The 21,069-nt window shown below is 28.9% G+C and overlaps 3 protein-coding genes across 5 annotated transcripts in view; 1 reads left to right on the forward strand and 2 right to left on the reverse strand.

Annotated features, from left to right (window-relative positions):
* LOC134827672 (cytochrome b5 reductase 4) overlaps positions 1 to 3,475 on the forward strand; it is a 40,797-nt gene extending 37,322 nt beyond the window's left edge. For 2 of the 3 annotated variants that reach the window (XM_063840432.1, XM_063840431.1), the window contains 5 exons: positions 27 to 482; positions 1,489 to 1,716; positions 1,775 to 2,060; positions 2,129 to 2,218; positions 2,846 to 3,475. In XM_063840432.1, coding sequence (XP_063696502.1) covers positions 27 to 482; positions 1,489 to 1,716; positions 1,775 to 2,060; positions 2,129 to 2,218; positions 2,846 to 3,065 — 1,280 coding nt within the window. In that variant the 3' untranslated portion in view covers positions 3,066 to 3,475. The remainder of the gene's footprint in view (positions 1 to 26; positions 483 to 1,488; positions 1,717 to 1,774; positions 2,061 to 2,128; positions 2,219 to 2,845) is intronic. The other variant, XR_010161807.1, reaches the window with a different exon arrangement.
* LOC134836707 (enoyl-[acyl-carrier-protein] reductase, mitochondrial-like) overlaps positions 1 to 21,069 on the reverse strand; it is a 226,824-nt gene that overhangs the window by 68,919 nt on the left and 136,836 nt on the right. The window lies entirely within an intron of this gene.
* Positions 8,384 to 20,931, reverse strand: LOC134827671 (uncharacterized). Its single transcript, XM_063840430.1, has 6 exons — positions 20,811 to 20,931; positions 17,551 to 17,856; positions 17,356 to 17,487; positions 16,019 to 16,645; positions 14,053 to 15,318; positions 8,384 to 12,834 (listed from the first exon to the last, which is right to left on the reverse strand). Exons 2-6 carry the CDS (start codon positions 17,843 to 17,845, stop codon positions 8,774 to 8,776), a joined length of 6,381 nt encoding a protein of 2,126 aa, XP_063696500.1. The 5' UTR covers positions 17,846 to 17,856; positions 20,811 to 20,931; the 3' UTR covers positions 8,384 to 8,773.

Below are 21,069 nucleotides of genomic sequence, written 5' to 3' on the forward strand. Positions count from 1 at the left end.
TTTCCCTTTATTTCCCGCATTTTCAGGAGGCGAAGAACTAATGCGTGGCGCAGGCAAAGATGCAACCGCGCTATTTGACTCCGTGCATGCCTGGGTAAATTACGAACAACTTCTCTCGAAATGTCTCGTTGGCCCGTTACGCAACACCGTCACAATTGACTTTAGCAATAGTCGAAAAGCAAGCAGCAAAAAACTCGTGGGACCAGATAAGAGTGAAAATGCCGCCGATGCGCCAACTACAGTGCCCGCGGACAAGAAAGAAATTGTGCCGCGCTTCGATTGGATCCAAAAGACGGCAGATATCGTTTTGACTTTTTACACGCGCGCCTTATGCAATCCCGGGCTAATCGTCGAGTGTCATCACGCCGATGCCAAAACGTTCAGCATCCGTGTTTTTGTGGAAGATGTCACGCATTTATTTAAAATTACATTTTTTGCCGATGTACGATGGCCATGCACGATACGACTATCGAGCGAAACAGGTATGATGACATTTTCATGACACGTTTTGACTTATTCATTTAGGTGTATCCGAAAAAAAGTTTTTTTTTGTTGCTTTTGTTGAAATGGAAAAAAAATATATATTAAAAATTTCATTCAATTCTCGCTCGTTATAAAATGAAGTTTTTATGATAAAAAAAGAGAGAAAAAAAAATATGAATAAATAAAACGAAAAAAAAATAATAAATCAACAGGTTTCGATTAAATAAAAATCGTTAAATTAAAACAGAACAAAAAAAATAAATAATTAAATTTAAAAAAAATTGAAATTTTAAAAATAATTTTATATGAAAATTCATTTTTTTATTTTAAAATTTATATTTTCTTTTTTATTTTATTTTTAAATTTTTTTTATTTTTCATAAATTTAAATTATTTTTTTTATTTAAATTTATTAAATTTAATTTTTTTTAAATTTAATTAATTTTTATTTTTTTAAATTAATTTTTATTTAATTTAATTTTTTAAAAAATTAAATTTAATCATATTTTTTTTAAATTAAAATTTATTTAATTAAATTAAATTTGTTTAGTTATTAAATAATTTTTTATGACAAATTATTATTTTTTTTATTAATTAATTTTATTTAATTTAATTTATTATTTTTTATTAATTTCATTAAATAATTAGGTATTTAAATTAAAATTCAATAAATTATTAATTTTTTTAATTTTATTTTTCTATAATTTAAGATTTTAATTTTTTTTTAAAAAAAATTTTTTTTTTTAATTTTAATTAATTTTTTATAATTAATATTTTTTTTTGTTTTTAAATTATTTTTTATTAATTTTTTTTTTTATATAAAAAATTATTTTTTTGAATATCAATTTTTTAAAATTAATTTTTTATTTTTTTAATGTAGCAAAAAAAAATATTCAGTTGAAAAAAAATTTTTTTGATACACCTAATAATTTTTTTCTGTAGAATTATGTGACATGTTTTAATTATTCATGCATATCTTCTTCCATTTTTCTCTCCACAAAAAAAGGTAAAATAGAGTTGTTATTCATGAAAACTGAACCAAATCTTTGGACGAGTTACGGCACGATGGAACGAGAAAAAATCACCGATTTAGATAGCAAAATGTACGAATATGACGTACAAGGACGTGAGGAACTGACACACGATTCGCGTGCTTTGTTACTTACCGCCAAGGAAAAAGTGCAAATGATCACTCCAATCGGGTTTCATGTAAATTTGACAGCGAACATCAATGGTAAGTGCTTTTCATTTTTTCCTTTGATCAAAAATTTATTGGATTTTTTGCACAAAAGGCTCTAATATAACACGGAGTTACACTCCGATTCCTCGTACGTTCTCGCCGCTCAATGGAACGCCCGGAAATATCCCGTTACTCGTAAAATCGTGTGGTGCCTTATCGCAATACATAACAAGATCCCTTCCGTTTGCCAGTCAATTGAAAGTCTCGCGACCGATGGGCACGTTTCAGTTGACGAGTGTCAAGGATCATCGGAGATTTGCCCTTCTTGCGGCAGGAAGCGGATTAACGCCGATGTTGACGTTGATGGAATACTTGTTGAAGCGAAGTACAAACAAAGTGTGAGTTTTTTGGGAGATTTTTAAGAAAATTTGAAAAAAAATTAAAAAAAAATTTTTTTTTTTTGCAGTGAGGTTATTCAACTTTTATATTTTAACAAAACGGAGGCTGATGTTTGGTGTCGTGCAACTATTGATGCTTTAGTTGAAAAGGAAGATCGGTGAGTTTTCTTATTTTAATTTTTTTTTTTTTTTTGCAAAAAATTTTTCTTAATGATTTTTGTTAAATTAAATTATTCAATTAATTAAAATGATTTTAATTAGATTTATTTTTTGAGCTCAGTTTTGAATTAATTTTATTTTTTTTTATTTTGAAATTTAATTAATTTATATTTATTTAATAATTTCATTTTTATTTATGTTTTTCATAAAATTTATTGTTTTTTTTTAATTTTAATTATTTTTTATGTTTTATTATAATTATTTTAATACTTTAAAATTTTATTTTATTTTTTTAATTATTTTATTTAATTATTTTTATTTTGTAAATTTATTTTTTTTTTTTTTTTTGATAAAAATTTTTGGTTTTCTTAAAAAAATATTTTTTTTTTATTTTATTTTTTTAATAAAAATTATTTTTTTACAGTTTTAATTTTATTCTATTTAATTTTTATTTTTTATTAAAATTATTTTATTATTATTAATTTAAAAAATTAATTTTTATTTATTTTTAATTTAAATAATTAATTAATTTTATTTTTTATTAAATTTTATTAATAAAAAATTTAAAAAATCGTCGAAAAAAATTATAAAAAAATTTAATTTTTCTTAAAAATATTTTTTCACAGCTTAATCGTACGTCACATCCTCTCGTCGCCATCCGAATCATGGACCGGCGAATCAGGTCTCGTCTCAAAAGAGCAATTAACAACGTTAACTGACACCAAAAATCCGAATCACGTTACCTTCATATCGATTTGTGGTCCCGTGCCCTTCAATAACTTGTGTTCGCAGTTCCTACGTGAGATTAATTTCAAGCCCGACAACATTCACTTCTTTCAAGGATAAATCCCCTCGGTGTGCTGAGTAGATGGATGTTTGATGGGAACCTACAGCATTTTAATGAAATAATAATTTGTAATGACGATGGAGAAAAAAAAAGTGTGTGTGTGCGGTAACGGATGTGAAAGCAGAGATTATCAAAGCAGAATTTTTCCTTGTAGAGCATCACACAACGGCACACTGTCAGTCTGAATTTCATTTTCAATTAATCATTCTGTTCACGTGTTTTTTCTACAATTTTATTTTATTTTTTCCCTTCTATCAGGATGATACAAAGTAGGTAGTATATAAGCAAACGAGGCATTTCTATTTCTACTATACCGTTATTTATGAGAAACTATTCATTATTTTTACTACTGTGAGATGAAAAAAGAGAAAAAATCTATATATCTGAAAAGAAAGAAGAAGTAAATAAATAAAAGTGCAAAAAAATAATGGAAAAATGTTTTGATTTGCTGTGATTGGGAAAGGTAAGAGCGCATTTGCATATTTAAAAATTTACGTTTCTTTGAAATTTGAAAATTAATTTTAAAATTTATTTTTAAAATAAAAAAAAAATTTTAAATTTAAAAAAAATTTTTAAAAATTTAAAAAAAAAATTATTGAAAAATAAATTTAATTTTTAATTTAATAAATAATTTTAATACATTAATTATTAATTATTTCAAATATTTTTTTTAATTTTTAAAAAAATATTTTTTTTTATTAATTTAAAAAATTTTTTTATTGATTTATTGAAAAATTATTAAAAAACTCGAATTTTTACATTTAAATTTTTAATTTAATAAATAAAAAAAATAATTAGTTATCAGAAATATTTTTAAATACAATTTAAAAAAAATTAAATTAAATTCAATTAATAAATTTAAAAAAATTAATTTAGTTTAAATATTTTTTTTTAATTATTTAAAAGAAAATTAAAAAAAATTTTTTTAATTATTTTAAAGAAAATTTTATTTGTTTTTAAATTTTAAATATTTTAAAAATAATTATTGGTCAATTTTTTTATATTTATTTTTATTTAAAAAAATATTTTATTTTAATCTTAATATTTTTTTTTATTTTATATTATTTTAAAAATTTTAAATAATTAAAAAAAAATATTTAAACTAAATTTAATTATTTAAATTATTAATTTAAATTTTATTTATTTATTTTTTTTTTTTAATTTTATTTTTTATTTAAAAATATTTCTGATAATTAATTATTTTTGTTATTTATTAAATTAAAAATTTAAATGTAAAAATAATAATTTTTAATTATTTTATAAAAAAAAATTTTGTTTTATTTTATTTTATTTTTTAAATTTTTAAATAAATTTTAAAATTAATTTTCGAATAAAATTTTAAATTATTTTTTTTTCAAAAAAAAAAAAATTTTTTAATTTTAAATTATGAATACCTAAGATGGACTCGAAAATAATTTAAAATGCATTTTTTTCGTTTAAAACGCTTTAAGACAAGGAAAAAAGAAAGCAAAAAATAAATTTCTATTCAATTTGTTATGCAAACTTCGTATTGATTGAGTCTATCTTCTTTTTTTCCTTTTTCCATCGCTTTCGTCAACTAAACTAACGAGATTGCATTTTTCAAAAGCGAAATATTTCAATAACATTTGTTTAGTTAAAGTCAAAAATTATTCTCATTACGAATGCAAATTAAAGCTAAAGTCAAAAAATTCGTCGACAGCTCAATTTTCCCGTTCATTATCCGAAAACGAGATATTAATGGCTTTATTTTTGACCTACCAACCGGATATCAATTGAAATATTTATTCAGTTCAGCAAAATATTTTCAGTGAGAAATACGCACAGAGGTCGAAAATGATACCATTCGTCCCAATTTTGGTGTTATTTTTCTTCGTTAACGTTGCTGCGGCGGATTCTCATGGGGTACGAATGAAACTTTACCTTTTTCTACAATTTTAAAAGTTTTTTATTTGTATTTTTTTTTTTTTCAATAGAAAATCGAGTACACAATGCGGGCGAAGAAAATTGACTGTATCGATAAGAATCCCAAATTGTGTGGAAATATTTTGTGTGACTTGAAAGTTGTTTCGAGAACAGAAATTGTCGTGAATTTGGGGTGCGACGTTCAACGAGAGCTCAAAGAAATGACCTTTGCCGGAGCAATTTTTATGAAAATCGGAACAAATTATCGCATTTTTGGTCCATTTTTCAGTGTCGACTTTTGCGAGGCGCTGAAAATGAGGAAAAATATTCTATTGAATTCCGTTTTTAAGCAAGTTGAGGAAAAAAATTCGCATGTTTTGCACGATTGTCCGTTCAAAGGCCCGACTTATATAAGAAATATGACGATAAGTGAGGCTTTTGGATTGTCAGCGTTGCCTCAAGGCGATTACAGGATCGAGGCACGAGTGTCGGAGACAAAGACAAATGCAACGGTGATTCATACGCGGATGTATTTTTACATTAAGGCGACGGATCCGTTGAAAGACTTTAAAAATGCCTTTGTTGAGATGAAATTTTCGTGAAAAGTTTTTTTCTTTGTTTGTTTTTGGTTGTGAAAGTAATGAGAAGTAAATAAATATGAATGTCAGCAACAGAGAAAGGAAAGGGATTTGCTTAGTTCCCGCATCATTTAACAGAAAATTTGCTGAATTCGGTGAAAAAATCTAATAAATGAGAAAAAGAACAAGATTTAATGGCTAATTTTCATTCAAAAAGTCCTTTAAAACAAAACTATGTCAAAGGAAAATTTTTTTTTCAGTTTCAATTTTTTGGCAGTTTTGAGTTGAAAAATGATTAAAAATGATAAATTAGAGCTCTTTGGCAAATTTTTATCCATTTGAAGCAAGATTTGACAAAAATTGCTTTGACACAGTTTTTGACACAGTTTTTTTGCTCTTGATTTAGTTTTTAAAACAAAACTATTTCAAAGGAAACATTTTTTTCAGTTTCAATTTTTTTTTAAAAATTGAGCCCTCTGACAAATTTTTATCCATTTGGAGCAAGATTTGACAAAAATTGCTTTGACACAGTTTTTTTTTTTTGCTCTCTTGATTTAGTTTTTAAACTTTTGTCCTGGTTCCATTTAAATTGATTTGACAAAAATTGCTTTGACACAGTTTTTGACACAGTTTTTTTGCTCTTGATTTAGTTTTTAAAGGACAAAACTATGTCAAAGAAAAATTTTTTTTTTCAGTTTCAATTTTTTGGCAGTTTTGAGTTATAAAATGATTAAAAATGATAAATTAGAGCCCTCTGACAAATTTTTATCCATTTGAAGCAAGATTTGACAAAAATTGCTTTGACACAGTTTTTTTGCTCTTGATTTAGTTTTTAAAACAAAACTATGTCAAAGGAAAATTTTTTTTTCAGTTTCAATTTTTTGGCAGTTTTGAGTTATAAAATGATTAAAAATGATAAATTAGAGCCCTCTGACAAATTTTTATCCATTTGAAGCAAGATTTGACAAAAAAAAGTTTTTTGTGTCAAAGAAAAAATTTTTTTTCATTTTCAATTTTTTGGCAGTTTTGAGTTACAAAATATTTCTTGATTTAGTTTTTAAAACAAAACTATGTCAAAGGAAAATTTTTTTTTCAGTTTCAATTTTTTTGCAGTTTTGAGTTGAAAAATGATTAAAAATGATAAATTAGAGCCCTTGGCAAATTTTTATCCATTTGAACAAGATTTGACAAAAATTGCTTTGACACAGTTTTTGACACAGTTTTTTTGCTCTTGATTTAGTTTTTAAAACAAAACTATGTCAAAGAAAAAATTTTTTTTTCAGTTTCAATTTTTTGGCAGTTTTGAGTTATAAAATGATTAAAAATGATAAATTAGAGCCCTCTGACAAATTTTTATCCATTTGGAGCAAGCTTTGACAAAAATTGCTTTGACACAGTTTTTGACACAGTTTTTTTGCTCTTGATTTAGTTTTTAAAACAAAACTATGTCAAAGGAAAAAATTTTTTTTCAGTTTCAATTTTTTGGCAGTTTTGAGTTATAAAATGATTAAAAATGATAAATTAGAGCCCTCTGACAAATTTTTATCCATTTGGAGCAAGATTTGACAAAAATTGCTTTGACACAGTTTTTGACACAGTTTTTTTTGCTCTTGATTTAGTTTTTAAAACAAAACTATGTCAAAGGAAAAATTTTTTTTCAGTTTCAATTTTTTGGCAGTTTTGAGATATAAAATGATTAAAAATGATAAATTAGAGCCCTCTGACAAATTTTTATCCATTTGAAGCAAGATTTGACAAAAATTGCTTTGACACAGTTTTTGACACAGTTTTTTTGCTCTTGATTTAGTTTTTAAAACAAAACTATGTCAAAGGAAAAATTTTTTTTCAGTTTCAATTTTTTGGCAGTTTTGAGTTATAAAATGATTAAAAATGATAAATTAGAGCTCTTTGGCAAATTTTTATCCATTTGAAGCAATTTTTATTTGACAAAAATTGCTTTGACACAGTTTTTGACACAGTTTTTTTGCTCTTGATTTAGTTTTTAAAACAAAACTATGTCAAAGGAAAAATTTTTTTCAGTTTCAATTTTTTGGCAGTTTTGAGTTATAAAATGATTTGATAAATTAACTCTGGCAAATTTTTATCCATTTGGAGCAAGATTTGACAAAAATTGCTTTGACAAAGTTTTTTTTGCTCTTGATTTAGTTTTTAAAACAAAACTATGTCAAAGAAAAATTTTTTTTAGTTTCAATTTTTTGGCAGTTTTGAGTTGAAAAATGATTAAAAATGATAAATTAGAGCCCTCTGACAAATTTTTATCCATTTGAAGCAAGATTTGACAAAAATTGCTTTGACACAGTTTTTTTGCTCTTGATTTAGTTTTTAAAACAAAACTATGTCAAAGGAATTTTTTTTTAGTTTTGAAATTAAGAAAGAATTAATTTAAAAGAAAAATTGAAAAATTAAATTTTAAAATTTTGATGAATTCAAAGAAAATAAAAGTTTTAAAACTTTTGAAAGACATTTTGTTGAAGATTTTTATAAAATAAGAATTATTTGGCTAATTTATAAAAAAAATTGCCAATAATTTAAAATTTTCTCGGAAAAATTGATATTTTCGTGAATTAAGAGGTGCCCAATTTGAGAGATTATACTGTACTTAAAAATTTATTTATAATAAAAATTTATTAAAAAATATTTTTTTTGTTATAATTAAAATTCAATTTTAATAATTTTCAAAAATATTTTTTTAGAAGAAAAAAATTAATAAAAAAATTTTCAAAAAATTACCTTTAACAAAATAAAATTTAGAAATATTTTCTTTAGAAAAAAAAAATTAAAAAATAAATAAAACAAACTTTTTCTACATTGTAATTTTTTTTTATTTAGTTTTTCATCATTACGGTGTTTATTTTTCTTTACTAATATTTAAATTTTATGTATCACATTATTTTTCGCACATCTTTGTTCTAACAAAGAAGCTTTCTTTTTTTTTTAATTTATTCCAATTTATTACTAAGTATTATTTTATTTTTATCATTTAGAGTTAAGATGAACCTAAACAAAGTTTAAAATTAGAAAAAAACATGTTTTTTTTAAATCGTCGAGTGTTCCTGTTTTTCTGTGTGCTGAGTGAGAAAAAAATCAAAGAAAATAATACTAACTACTTTTTTTTGTGTTGAAATATTATTTGAGGTAATCTTTTTCTGTTATTGTATTTTTTTTAATTTTTTTTTATAATTTTTTTTTTTTTTTTGAAACGTTTAAGAAGAAGAATTTTCGTATCAGTAAGAGCCTGAACTATCTGGATAATCGGTGGCAAACTCATGCATGTGACGCGGCTTGCAATCGGGACAATACCATTTGCCTGTGGGCGCCATCAAAATCCCCACACACTCGAAATGGAACCATTCAACGCGACAATTGTCGTCATCGCATCCAATCATTTCCGAAACCTCGTCATACGGGCATCGACAATAACAGTAGACTTTCTCTCCTTCGTTCGCAGGGCGCCAATTAGCGGGTTTCTGAATGGGATACCCTTCGCGATAGTATGGATTCGATGAATTTTGCGGGAATTGGGGCGTTTGAGATTGTAGCGGGGCAGTTGCTGGCGGCGTCGGATACAGAGGTTGATTGAACGACGACGGATATTGCTCGAGTTGGATGTTTTGTGTCGCTGGGGCGTTGATAATTCGCGGACCTGTTCGTTCAGCGACGACTTTCGGTTTGCGTTGTCGCGGTTTTGTTGGCTTGGCAGCGGGCGTTCGTGCCTTTTTCGTCCCTAATTTAATCTTTGGTATGCGTTTTTGTGTTGCTGCGGGCTGAACGATGGTCAAACTATTCCTCTCGTCGCCAGAATCGTCGTCGTCGTCACTATCCCCGGTCGGAAAAATATTTCCCAAATCATTATTCGGGCGAATTGATATCTTCAGAGGTTCAACCATGCGCGTTGGTTGACTAATAATTTGAGAAGTTTTGATAATAACAGGCGGCAAAATAAGATCTTCGCTCCGTTCGACCGAATTGACGCGCGAATTCGATCGACTTGAAGGATTTTTCGCGGAAGAAGGTCTTTTTTGTGTGGGTCGCTGCGGTTTGGGTGTCGCCGGCAAGTCATCTTTGTCCCATGTGAGTAACGGCGGTTGATATGGATCGTTAGCTGCATTTTTCTCGACAATTGTATCAATGTCATCATATCCGAAAAATTTATTTGGCACGCGTTTTCGCTTCGTACGACCCCCATCGCTGTTCGGAGTGCCCACAGACCCGAAAGGAGTCGTTGGCGTGCCATAAGGATTCGAATTTTGATTTCTTTGAGCTTGAATCGCATGCGCCGAGGGCATGGGCGAATCACTAATGAGCGAAGCGGGCGGTTGATACAACTGCACTGACGTTTGATGGTACGGCTGAAGAGCTAATGGCTCGTTCGGATGCTGCAAAAGTGGTTTTGGGGCATCTTGCGATGACAAATTTGGCGATTCTTGCACCGAAAGTTGCGGAGCGGGACCAGCTGCTTGGAATTCTTGTACGTAGGATTGCGTGAAACTCTCGTAGAGTGATAGTGGATCCACAGGAGCCACGGGAATGTTTGCTTTAACGGGCGTATCTCCCTTCCGTTTATCGCGTTTCTTCTTTTTCAACTTATTTTTCTTCTCTTTTTTCTCATCAGGCAAGGAAGGAGTCGAAGGGCGACTATTTTCGATTATTCCATCCGCATTTTCGGGATCCATGCACGTTTGCAGCATCAATTGCCTTCGTTTATCCGCTAATTGTTGATTTGCGAGCTTTTGCGGATGCTCGTCGTAAAATTCCTCATCAGTTTCTGACTCGTCAGTCTCTAAATCGCATTCTAACATGATTGAATCTGGATCAATGGGCTTCGGAGGCTCGATTGGGACAACTTGCTCTTCTTCCTGCGCCTTTTTACGACGTCGCGTTTCGTCATCCGAGTCACTATCCGACGAAGAACTCGAACTCGAAGAGCTACAACTGCAACTTGAACCGCAAGAACAACTCGAACTGCTGCCGCTGCTGCTTGAGGACGAAGAAGACGATGAAACGCGACGTTTTCGGGGCGGCGTACGAGGCGGCGAACTCCTCGGTGAACTGCCACGACGGAAAAATTTCGCTCGTTGCTCGGCTTGAAGGGCAGCTTGACGTTCCTCCGCTTCCCGAAGTAACCTCGCATTATCTCGAATGATGGAGGCGCCTATCTCACTTTCAAAATCATCCACGAAAAGGTTAATTTTGGGCGGGAACATGATGCAATAATCGTGATCTGACTGACAAACCGCAATTTCGAACTTGGTTGTGCGAAATAATTCTTCGTCAGATTTTTCCTTGACTTTTGGCGGGGATTCTTGTCGAACAGAGACATCAGGAACTTCAGTTTTTGCTTCGTCCTGTAAATTTTCCGTGCTTTTTTGATTGGTTTCTGTGTCCAAATCGATCGGATTTCCCTGCGCTTCTTGAAAAGACTTGAAATTCTCCCAAATATCCATGTTTTGAGCGGCATTTTCTTCGTTATTTGCTTCTTCAGGGGTTTCATCCTCAACTTTTTGAAGTTCATTGACGGTTTTTTCCTCATGTTGACCCAAATTCACGGGAGATGGCGCTGATTCATTGTCATCTGAGTCGCTACTGCTGTCAGATTCGCTCAAATTTGGACCCTCAATGCCCGAAATTAGCGCTAAAATGTCTTCGCGCTTCTTTTTCTTCTTTGAAACGCGTTTTATGGGTTCTTGTGGCTCGGGAGGTGCTTCCAAATTCTCTTCAACTTTCTTTTCTGCGTCATTTTCGGGTTCATCTTCGGCTTTTAGCTCTTCTACAGGCGGTTCTAATACTCCGTTATGTCGATCCAAGTGTCGCAAAAGTAATTTTTTCGAAATAAATTTCTTTTCACAACCTTCCTCGGTGCAGGGATAGGGAAAAACGTCGTTATGAACTCTCTTATGAACCCGTAAAGCGACTGCCCTCGTGAATTCCATCGAACAAACTTCGCAATGGAAGATGGCGGGAGGCGTACAAAAGTGATACACATGAGGCCATTTCTTCTGGAGGCATTTTTTGCATTGAACGCTTTCCGTACCGTGTCGCCAAAAGAGATGCTTTTGAATATCGGCCTTATTTCGATAGGCGATGCCGCATCTGTAGCACAAATGATGGAGTTTATGCTTCCAAACGTGCGACGAGAGCTTGACGGTATCATGACACTCCTCCAAACAAACGTCACAAGCAAAATGTCGCTTCCTCAGATGGATCATCAACCGAAAAGCGGATGGAAAACGATCCGTATTGCAAAGACAACAACGAAACTCGAAATCCAGAATCGTGTGTTTGTTCGAAACGCCCGGACACATGTGCGAAATGAGATCACAGAAGCTGTAAAACGGGATTTTGCACATGATACAGATCAATTTGCTCTTTAAATGCAACTTTCGGTTATGAACATAAAGCTCCTTATGCGTTCCCGTCGTGAAACGACATTGCATGCACTCGTAAAAGGTCTCTTTGGGGTAAGAAACGGGCTCGACGACGTTCGTTAAGCTGTTGTACGTGTCCAAATTGAGATAAACATTTTCCAATTCCTGCAGCGAAGCTTTAAATTTCGCCACAAAAGTCGGCGGCTTCAGTTCTTCGGCAGTTATGCTATCGACAGTTGCCTGAAAACGATGATTTCCGATCAAATGCAGGGCTAAACCTCTTCCGCAGACCGCAATTCGACGCGCGTGATAACAATACAAGCAATAGGGGATCGTGCGATCCAAACATAACCTCAACAAGTAACTGAGATCAATTTTGTCGAGTGGTTCGATCGTTTGCAGATCATGAACTTGCGTATATTCGTCAGCTACTTCAATGCCATCGTATGGAATAACAGGAGGTTCGATATCCATCGGTTCTTCATTTAAATTCGGCGGAGTTGAAGCACGTTCGGGAGCTTTTTCTTCACTTGTTTCGGGAATTTGATCCGTTTTTATGATCTCTTCGGTGTCACTTTCCGTTGAAGATTCCTCCGAGTCGATTGGCGCGATGTTTTTTGGGATTTGAAGTTTAAGTTTTGGAACAAGAAGTGGTTTTTCGCTTTCTTCTGATGTTGGCAATTGTGCGGAATGTTGCGATGGCAGTTCAAGTTGCACGTTTTCTTTGTCCTGATCGATATTTTCTGCGGGAATTGGGGTTGATGGGAACAAATCGGGCTTTTTGAGGGCATCGTCAGTCGTTGTTGTTGTTGTTGCTGCAGAGTTGAAGGGAGATGCGAATGATCGATACATATCGCCATCGTCGAAATTGTTCATCTGCGGTGTCAGAATGGGCGGATTGATGGCGGATGCGTCGAATTCTGAAAAATAAATAAAAATTAAATTTGATTAGAATTTGATCATAAATTTTTTTTTGTCACATTAAAATATTTATTTAATTTTTTTCAATTCAAAAATTTATTTTTTGTTTTTTCAATAAAAAAAAAATAAATGTGAAATTTTTTAGTTAAAACTTTTAATTTTTTCAAATTACAAAAAAAAATTAAAAAATAAATTTATTTTAAAAAAAATAATCAAAAGTTCATTCAAAATAATGATAAAAAGTTTCATAATAAAAAAAAAAATACTTTTTAAAATTTTGTAAAATAAAAAAAAATATTTTAAAAATTTTTCTTTCAAATTTATTTTTTTTTCTTTCAAAATTGACAAAATTTGAATGAAAATATTAAATTTCACAAATTCTAAAAATTTTTCTCAAAATATTTGAGATCTTTTGTCAAATTTTTTTTTTTAATTTTGTTTTCCTTAATTAAATTGTTTAATATTTTTATAATTAAATTATTTTTTTTAATATTTTCAAAAAAAAAAAAAATTGAAATTATTTTTTAAAAATATTCAAAATAATTTTTTTTAAATTTTTTTCTTAATTTTAAAAATAATTTTAATTGTTAATATTAAAGAAAAAATTTAATTTGACTTAAATTTATGAAATAAAATTCAAAAAAAATTTTTAGATCACTTTTAAAAGAAAAAAAAATAAATAAAAAATTATGGGAATTTTTTTTAAATTTTTGGATCATTAGTAATTTTTTTTCTTAAATTTGTTTTCTTTGATTTAATTTATTATTTTTTTTATATAAAATTGAATTGAAAAAATCAGGAAAAATAAAAAATGTTTTCATAATATTTAAAAATCATTGAAGAAAAGTATTTCTAAAAAAAAAAAATAATTTTTATTTTTTCAAATTTTTCTAAATATGAATTTATAAAATAATTTTGATTAAAAAAATTTACGAAAAAAATTAAAGTCAAATTAAATAGAATAAAATTAAATTTTTAAATAAAATTTTTAATTTTTTTTTAATTTTGTTTTTTTCAATTTTTAAGGAAAAAAAAATCTTAATGGAATTTTTTTTTAAAATATTGTTAAATTTCTGTTTAATTTTTTTATTAAAAAATAATTTTAAAAAATTAAATTAACGAGAATTTTTTTTAAATTAAATTTTTTGAATTTTTTAAAAATTTTTGATGAAAATAAAAATAAATTAAACAAAATCTCATAAAAATTAACTACTCACCATTTGCTTTATTGAGTAAACTATTTTCCGGGGTTTGTTCTCCATTCACTCTCGTCTCGTTATTTTGCAACAGCGGCGACTCGACAGTAATTTTGCACGGCGAATCCTTGCTATTATCCACTCGACTAAACTTAAACTTCATTTTCAGTTCGCCTCCGCTTGCCGGCGTACTCGGAAGTGCCTGCAAACTCCTTCGATCGGGCGTTTTTGCGATAACCAAGGGCGGCACAAACTCATTTTGCGGTTGATTCAGCAGCATATTGTTCTTCTTTGGTGCCGGCGGACGTCGTTTTCGCTGCGTTTGCGTCGCCTTGTGATCACATTTTTGCCGCAATCCACAAACCGAGCACGGCTGCATGAATTCCAAGCACACGTGATGCGTAAATTCGTCTGTTTCGTGAAACACGTGTTCGCATTCGACGCACATGAGGAACAACTCCGTTTCGCGGTACATGTTCTTGTAGCTCCGTACGATGTCGTGCTGATCATTGTAGAATTTCTTCGATAAGCTGTGTTTGGACTCGAGATGCGCCAAGAGCTTTTCCGCACTGACGAAATGCCGAAAACACTTGGCTTGGAGACAAATGTGTTTGCTGTGGACTTTTCGCATGTGCAGAAAAAGATCCCAATTTTCGAAAAGTTTGTTGCAACTCGAACATTTGTAGATTTTTTGGCGATTTTGCAGCTGTTTTTGACTCGAGGACGTCGCTGCCGACGGATTAAAGGGCACCAGAGCGAGCGCATCTTCCGGCTTGACGTCAGGATTCGTCGGATAACTGCCCGGAAACAACATTTCCATGCTGTTGGGAACGATGGAGGCGGGCGGGAGTGTTGCTTCGTACTGCTCCGCGGGAAATAAATTCGTCACATACTTCTCGAGAACGGTTGAGGTGTTTTTGCCGCTGCTATCGAGAAGCCTGTTGTGCTTATTCTCGAGTAAATATTCTAAAATGTTGTTGGTTGGTGGTTGGTTATATGGCATGAGGGCGTTTTTCAGCGATTTGGGCGGCGATTCGTTCAGCGTGTTGCCGTTGTTCTTTTTGCGAGCACGCGACGGTCTCTGTTTCTTCGTCGTTGGCCCGTCGAAATTGTCTGTGGCACTGTGTTTTCGCTTGTTGTTGAAATTATTGAATGAAAATCCGTTCAAGCTCTCGTGATTTGTGTTCTCGACGAAGGGCGATGGTTGAACGGGCAGCGTTTTTGCTGCGGGAAAAAGCTCTTGATCGATTACCAACTGATCGGAATCGTTTGATAAGTTGCTGTCGTCTGTGGAAGAAAAAAAATTAATTAATATTAGTTTAAAAATTTAATTTAATTTTTAAAATAAAAAAAAAAATCGAACTTTTTTGTGAAAATTTAAAAATATTTTTTTTTCAATAAAATTTTTTTAATCCAAAAATATTTTTTTTTCCTGAATTAATTTTTATTTAACTAAAAAATTATAAAATTGATTTATTTTATTTTTTTTTTAAATTTTAATTCTTCATATTTATTTAAATTTTTATATGCGATATATTAAAAATAATTTTAATTATTTATTTTTTGATTTCTTATTAATTAAATTTTTATTTTTTAAATAATATTTTTAAAAAATTAATTTTTTTTAAATGTAAAAAATTTTTTTAATCAAAAAAACCGAGGGAAAAAAATTATTTTAGCACTTTTTATTAAATTTATTTTTTTTTATAAAATTTTAATGTAATTTATTTATTTTTTTTAAATTTAATTAATTTTTTAAATTTATTTATTGTATTATTTTACTAAAATTTTAAAAGTTTTTGAAAAATAAATTTAAAAAGATTAAAATTTTTTTTTTTTTCAAAAATTTATTAAATTTTGAATTTTTATAAATATTTTTAAAAGAATTTTTTTTTTTTTTGAGTTTAAAACAATTTTTTATTTTTTTTTTTTCATTTGAAAAATTTAAAAAAATAATATTTGAAAAAAAACGAAAAAGAAATCTTACCTTCTATGAAAATTGATGAATTCTGAACGACATTCGATAAATTATTATCGACAGGAGCTTCTCGCATTTCCACATTTTCATCCAATGTGTTTTCAATTTCTTCGGTTTTTGGCTGCAAAAGTTGATTCGGCGACGTCATTTCCTCATTTGACTCGATTTCTTGCGCTTTTTCTGTCGTTTCTTGAATTTCATTTTCTTCAACTTCCATTTTGACGTCAGTACGAGAAATACTGAGCTCTTCTTCCATCACACTCGTCGCTTGTGTTTGTTCGTTTTCAGTATCGTCTCTACTACTGATCACGTTCTGTTCGTCGGTCTCCGAAAAAGACGATGACGTCGATGGTATCGCTTCTTGGCACACATTTGCTTCGGTTTCCTTGGTTTCGTCGGAATTCACGTCGATTGTGTCTTTTTCCGAGGGATTTTCCGTCATTTCGACGTCTTTTGGGGACTCTTCAGCCTTGCTCACAACACTTTTCGCTTCTTCAGGCTCTTCATCTGATGAGATATTTTGCTTAATAATACTTTCTACTAAAGTACTTTCGTCAACTAAGGTACTGTCGTTTGGATTGTTGCTGTCAACGACGGTACAATCGGGAGAATTTCTTCCAGTTTCGGCGATGTCATCTACGAAAAAAAAATATTTTAGTAAAAATTTATTTTAAAAAATTAAAAAAAAAAATAATTTTTAAAATTGCTTTAAAAAAAAAACAGAAAATTCGATAAAAATTAAAAAAAAATCATTTGAAAAAAAATCTAAATTAAAAATTATTTTTCTTACAAAAAAAAAATATTCAAAAAAAAAGTTTTAATAAAAAATTTAATAAAAAAAAATTTAATTAATTATTTTTTCTTTAATTTAAATAATTTTTTTACTATAATTTAATTTAGCTAAAAAGTTTAAATAAAATAAAAAAAAAATTTTTAAATAAAAAATTATTTTATATAAAAAATAAAAATTTAAAATAAATTTTTTAAATAAAAATTTAAAATAATTTTCAATAACGTTTTAAATTAAATCATTTTTTTTTAATCAAGTTTTCAATTCAAATAAATTAATTGTTCCAATTTTGTAAAAAAATACTTTTTTAAATGAAAATTTTAATTTAAAAAAATAAATAAAAAAATTTTTAAAATTTAAACAAAAAAAAATAATTCAAAAAAATATTTTTAATAATTAATTAAATTAAATTTATATTTTAAATAATTTTTTTAATCAATTAAAAATTAAATAATTTTAATTAATTATTTTTTTAATTTAAATAAAAATTTTTTAAATAATTTTCAAATTCTTAAAGCAATCTATTGAAATTTTTCACTAAAAAAAATTTTCTTACCATCTAACGTTGAAACTTCGGATCCCGTTGATATCGTTTCAACATCATGATGATTTCTCGTGTTGACAGTCTCTTCTTTGTTGGCCGCCTGCTTTGATTTTTTCAGGTTTTTGGCATCAGGTACCGATTCTTCTACAAGAAAAAATAAAAAAATTACCAAAAAAATCATAAAAAATTAAAAAATGAATTTCTTACTTTTCTCAACATCTTCAGTAGTCGTCGTAGATATAAGCGTAGATGTTTCTAATGTTTTTTTCTCGTCCTCTAACGGAGCGAAATTTCGACTTGTGTCAACTAATTTTTCATTATTTACAGGTACAGACGCATTTTCCTCATCTTTCGTTTCATTTGACGTTATTTCTTCATCTGTGGATGCTGCTCGTGTTGTTTCCATACGAATTTCTGTCGAGTCATTGTGTTGTTGTTGTGTTTGTGGTAACGACGATGCCTTAACCAGATTAGTGGTTGAATAAGCATCCTCACTGTCCATAACAACTGTACCTGCGTTAATGAGAGGAAAAAAGGAGAAAATTGTTAAAAAAAGACAAAAAAAAAACTAAAGTCGGCATCAATCAATGTCTGCTTCCGAAGAATCGCTTTTCGAATTGTTTCAGGTGAAAAAACGCACACAATCACATGCGGAACCGAAATTCGTAGCAACGTTGCGTAGACACACAAAAGTTCAAGGTTGTTGTTATTTTTTTTTTGTTTTGCGGAAAAAAATTATGTACGAAGAGGTAAAAAAAAACAAAAAAGTGAACCAGTATGTAAATTTGAATAAATAAATTTTTTACACCTGAATCATAGTTTTGCCTCATAAAGGTATTGTTTGTTTGTTTATCAAAGCAAACTTGTAATTTTACGCACGTTTTTGTGGCGTATGAGAAAATTTTCATTCAATTTACGGTTTTCTTGTGAGGTTTTCAGTTGAAATGTTTTATTAATTTTTTTTAAAATGATAGAAAATTAATTTGAGACCTTTTTTTGCAAAAAAATTATGTAAACAGAGACTGTTTGGTTAGCTGTTTAAATAAAAATTAATATTTTTGCATTAGAAAATTGAACAAGTCTTTGATAATTATTGAAATTCGATAAAAATTGACTAATTAAATTGATTTTATGGTAAAAATTTAAAATTTTATTGAATAAAAATTAAAAATTTACTCAATTTTTTATTTTTTAACGTTAATTTATTAGATTTTATGAAGAAAATTTTCAAAATTTAATATTAGTTGATAGAATTTTTCAAACTAATTTAATAAAATTTATAAATTTACTCAATTTTTGGTTCAATATTCCTTTTTTTACCATTTTATACATTAAATTTGTTCAAAATTGGTATTATGCAAGTTTAAGTTTAATGATTTTTTGTGACTTAATTAAATAAATTTCAATTTATTTTAATTTTTTAAATTTTTTTTTTCAATATTATTTTTTTTTATATATTTTTTTAAATTTTAAATTAAAAAAAATTCACTTTTGACAGAAAATATGTAAAATTATTATTTTTTAGAGATATACTAATTTAATTTTTATAAAATTTATTTTTTTATATATTTTAATTTATTTTTTTTTAATTTTAAAATTTAATTATTAATAATTAATTATTGATAATTTTTTTTAAATTCAATATTTTTTTTTAATAATCATATTTTTTTATTTTAAAATTATTTTTTTATATTAATATTTTTTTAATTGAAAATTTTACAAAAAAATTGTGAAAATCAGTGGAAATTTTTTAAAAATTTAATAATTTTTTTAACTTTAATTTTTTTTAAATTTTTTTCATGAAGAAAAAATTTTTTAATAATTTTTTTAGCTCAATTTAAGCCTGAAATTCAATAATTTCACAGAAAATAATTCATTTTTTCACTAAATTCCTTTGTTTTTAAATTTAAGTTTAAAATTTTATATAATTTGATAATTTTATGTTGAATTTCATTAATTTCTATTTAATAATTCAAAGAAACTTGATAATCTAACATTTATTTTAAAATCACTTTTGATTAAATTTGTATAAAAATTGGTCTTACAAGCACTTTTTATATTAAAATTTGTTGAATTTTTTGCTTCAAATAAAAAATTAATAATTTTTTTTCCATAATTCTTCAATTTTTAATTATTTTTCATTAAAATTTTCAATAAAAGTTAAATTTTAGCACTTTTTCTATCAATTATCATCACATTTTTCGAAAACTTCTTGAAAATTCCATTAAAACCTGCACATGATTCACTCTTCAGCTTAAATTACGATCGCAAAAGGGTCGAACGTCATGTCGCTCCGGATTAAATAACTTTGCCATGACTGACCTACGTTACTAAAAAATTACTTGAAGGCGTCAAATTACAACAAAAACCAGATTTTTATTCAAATCCAGATTTCTCAAGTATCGCATTACAACTTTTCTGTCTTTTATCATCGTTGCCTCGCGTCGTAACTCGTTACTTTGCTTTACAAGAAACACTTTTCTGGTATCGTTTGTTGTTGTTGCTGCTGTTCTTGTGTGGCAAACCGCCAACTTTGTCAAGGTCGTTCTGATTTTATCTCGCGATTTTAATTTTTTTAGCTCAAAAAAAGCTTTGGAAGGTCTAAATTACGTGCGAAAAGTGAAATTCTACGATTTAATCGACAAAACACGATTTCACGAGACGCGTTTAAACATTTTCACATGACTTTGTTAATTGTTTCTTTAAATAATTCTTTTTTTTTTGGTTTTTAATTGGATTTACGCCCCGGTTTTTAATTTTTCAACAATTTTTTAATAAAAAATGATTTTTTTGCGTCACGGGAACGGCACAACGAGTGACAGATGATCGTGAGAACCCACACATGAATAAATAAGCGACGTCGTCGTTGTGTGCACACCAAATAAAAATAAAATAAATAAAATGCTGATGATTGTTGTGTAATGTTCCGAGCAAAAAGAAGTCTGCTGATCGCGAGTTTCCGTCATATTTCACAATTTTCGACGATGTTTCGTCTCCCATTCTGCGTCGCGTCATGCCATTCCCGCAAAACGAGCTGAATTTTTGCGATTTTTACGCAGCTAACGAGCACAACGAGCAACGATGATGCAGAAGAAAAAGAATTTTGCGAGGCATTTCAGGGTTTACGGTGTGTGTGCCTTCGCCTATGATGCGAATTACGTCGTACAAACGTACGGAACTCTTGTACATCGGAATAGAACAGCTTTTTCTCGGGTCAATTTTGGATGGGAAAACTTTGCTCGATTCTTTTCGGCGCAATTTCGGGACTTTTTCACACTTTGCCGCCCGAATTTCGGCTCAGATCGACGAAAATGTCGCTGAATCGTGGTTTTTTGGTAGAATTTTGGAAGAAAACACGCGAAATAAAGAAGCACATTGATTGATTTTCCGAGGCAAAAAGATGCGTCATTCTATCCGGCCAGAATTTGAGCATTTTTTCGACATTTGGCGGGCACGAGAACACCAACCTTCACTTTCTTCGTGTGCACGGGTAATTGTTTCGCGTTTTTGCACTACTTTCGATGAGATTTAAGCTAATTTAATGCGATAAATTTTGTTTTTTCCGATACACGCGTTTTAATTTTTTTTAATGATGCGATAATTTTGACATGGGCTCCGTTGTTCATTTGACATTTATCACTTTCAGTCGTCTCAAAAGTCGAAAAACAGTAGTCGAGCCGAATAAAATTGATAATGTGTTGTTTTCGTCGGAAAACTGTACTTGAG

This window comes from Culicoides brevitarsis, chromosome 1 (assembly GCF_036172545.1).
Source record: "Culicoides brevitarsis isolate CSIRO-B50_1 chromosome 1, AGI_CSIRO_Cbre_v1, whole genome shotgun sequence".
Classification (NCBI taxonomy): domain Eukaryota; kingdom Metazoa; phylum Arthropoda; class Insecta; order Diptera; family Ceratopogonidae; genus Culicoides; species Culicoides brevitarsis.

What these genes read in the sequence shown, in the direction of transcription:
- LOC134827671 (XM_063840430.1), bottom strand. Translation starts at nt 17,845, where the DNA reads ATGGACAGTGAGGATGCTTATTCAACCACTAATCTGGTTAAGGCATCG. An exon ending in CGAAGTTTCAACGTTAGATG is followed by an intron (nt 16,646 to 17,355) that starts GTAAGAAAATTT and finishes TTTTTTTCGTAG; the next exon opens with ATGACATCGCCGAAACTGGA. An exon ending in TTCATCAATTTTCATAGAAG is followed by an intron (nt 15,319 to 16,018) that starts GTAAGATTTCTT and finishes TTTCTTCCACAG; the next exon opens with ACGACAGCAACTTATCAAAC.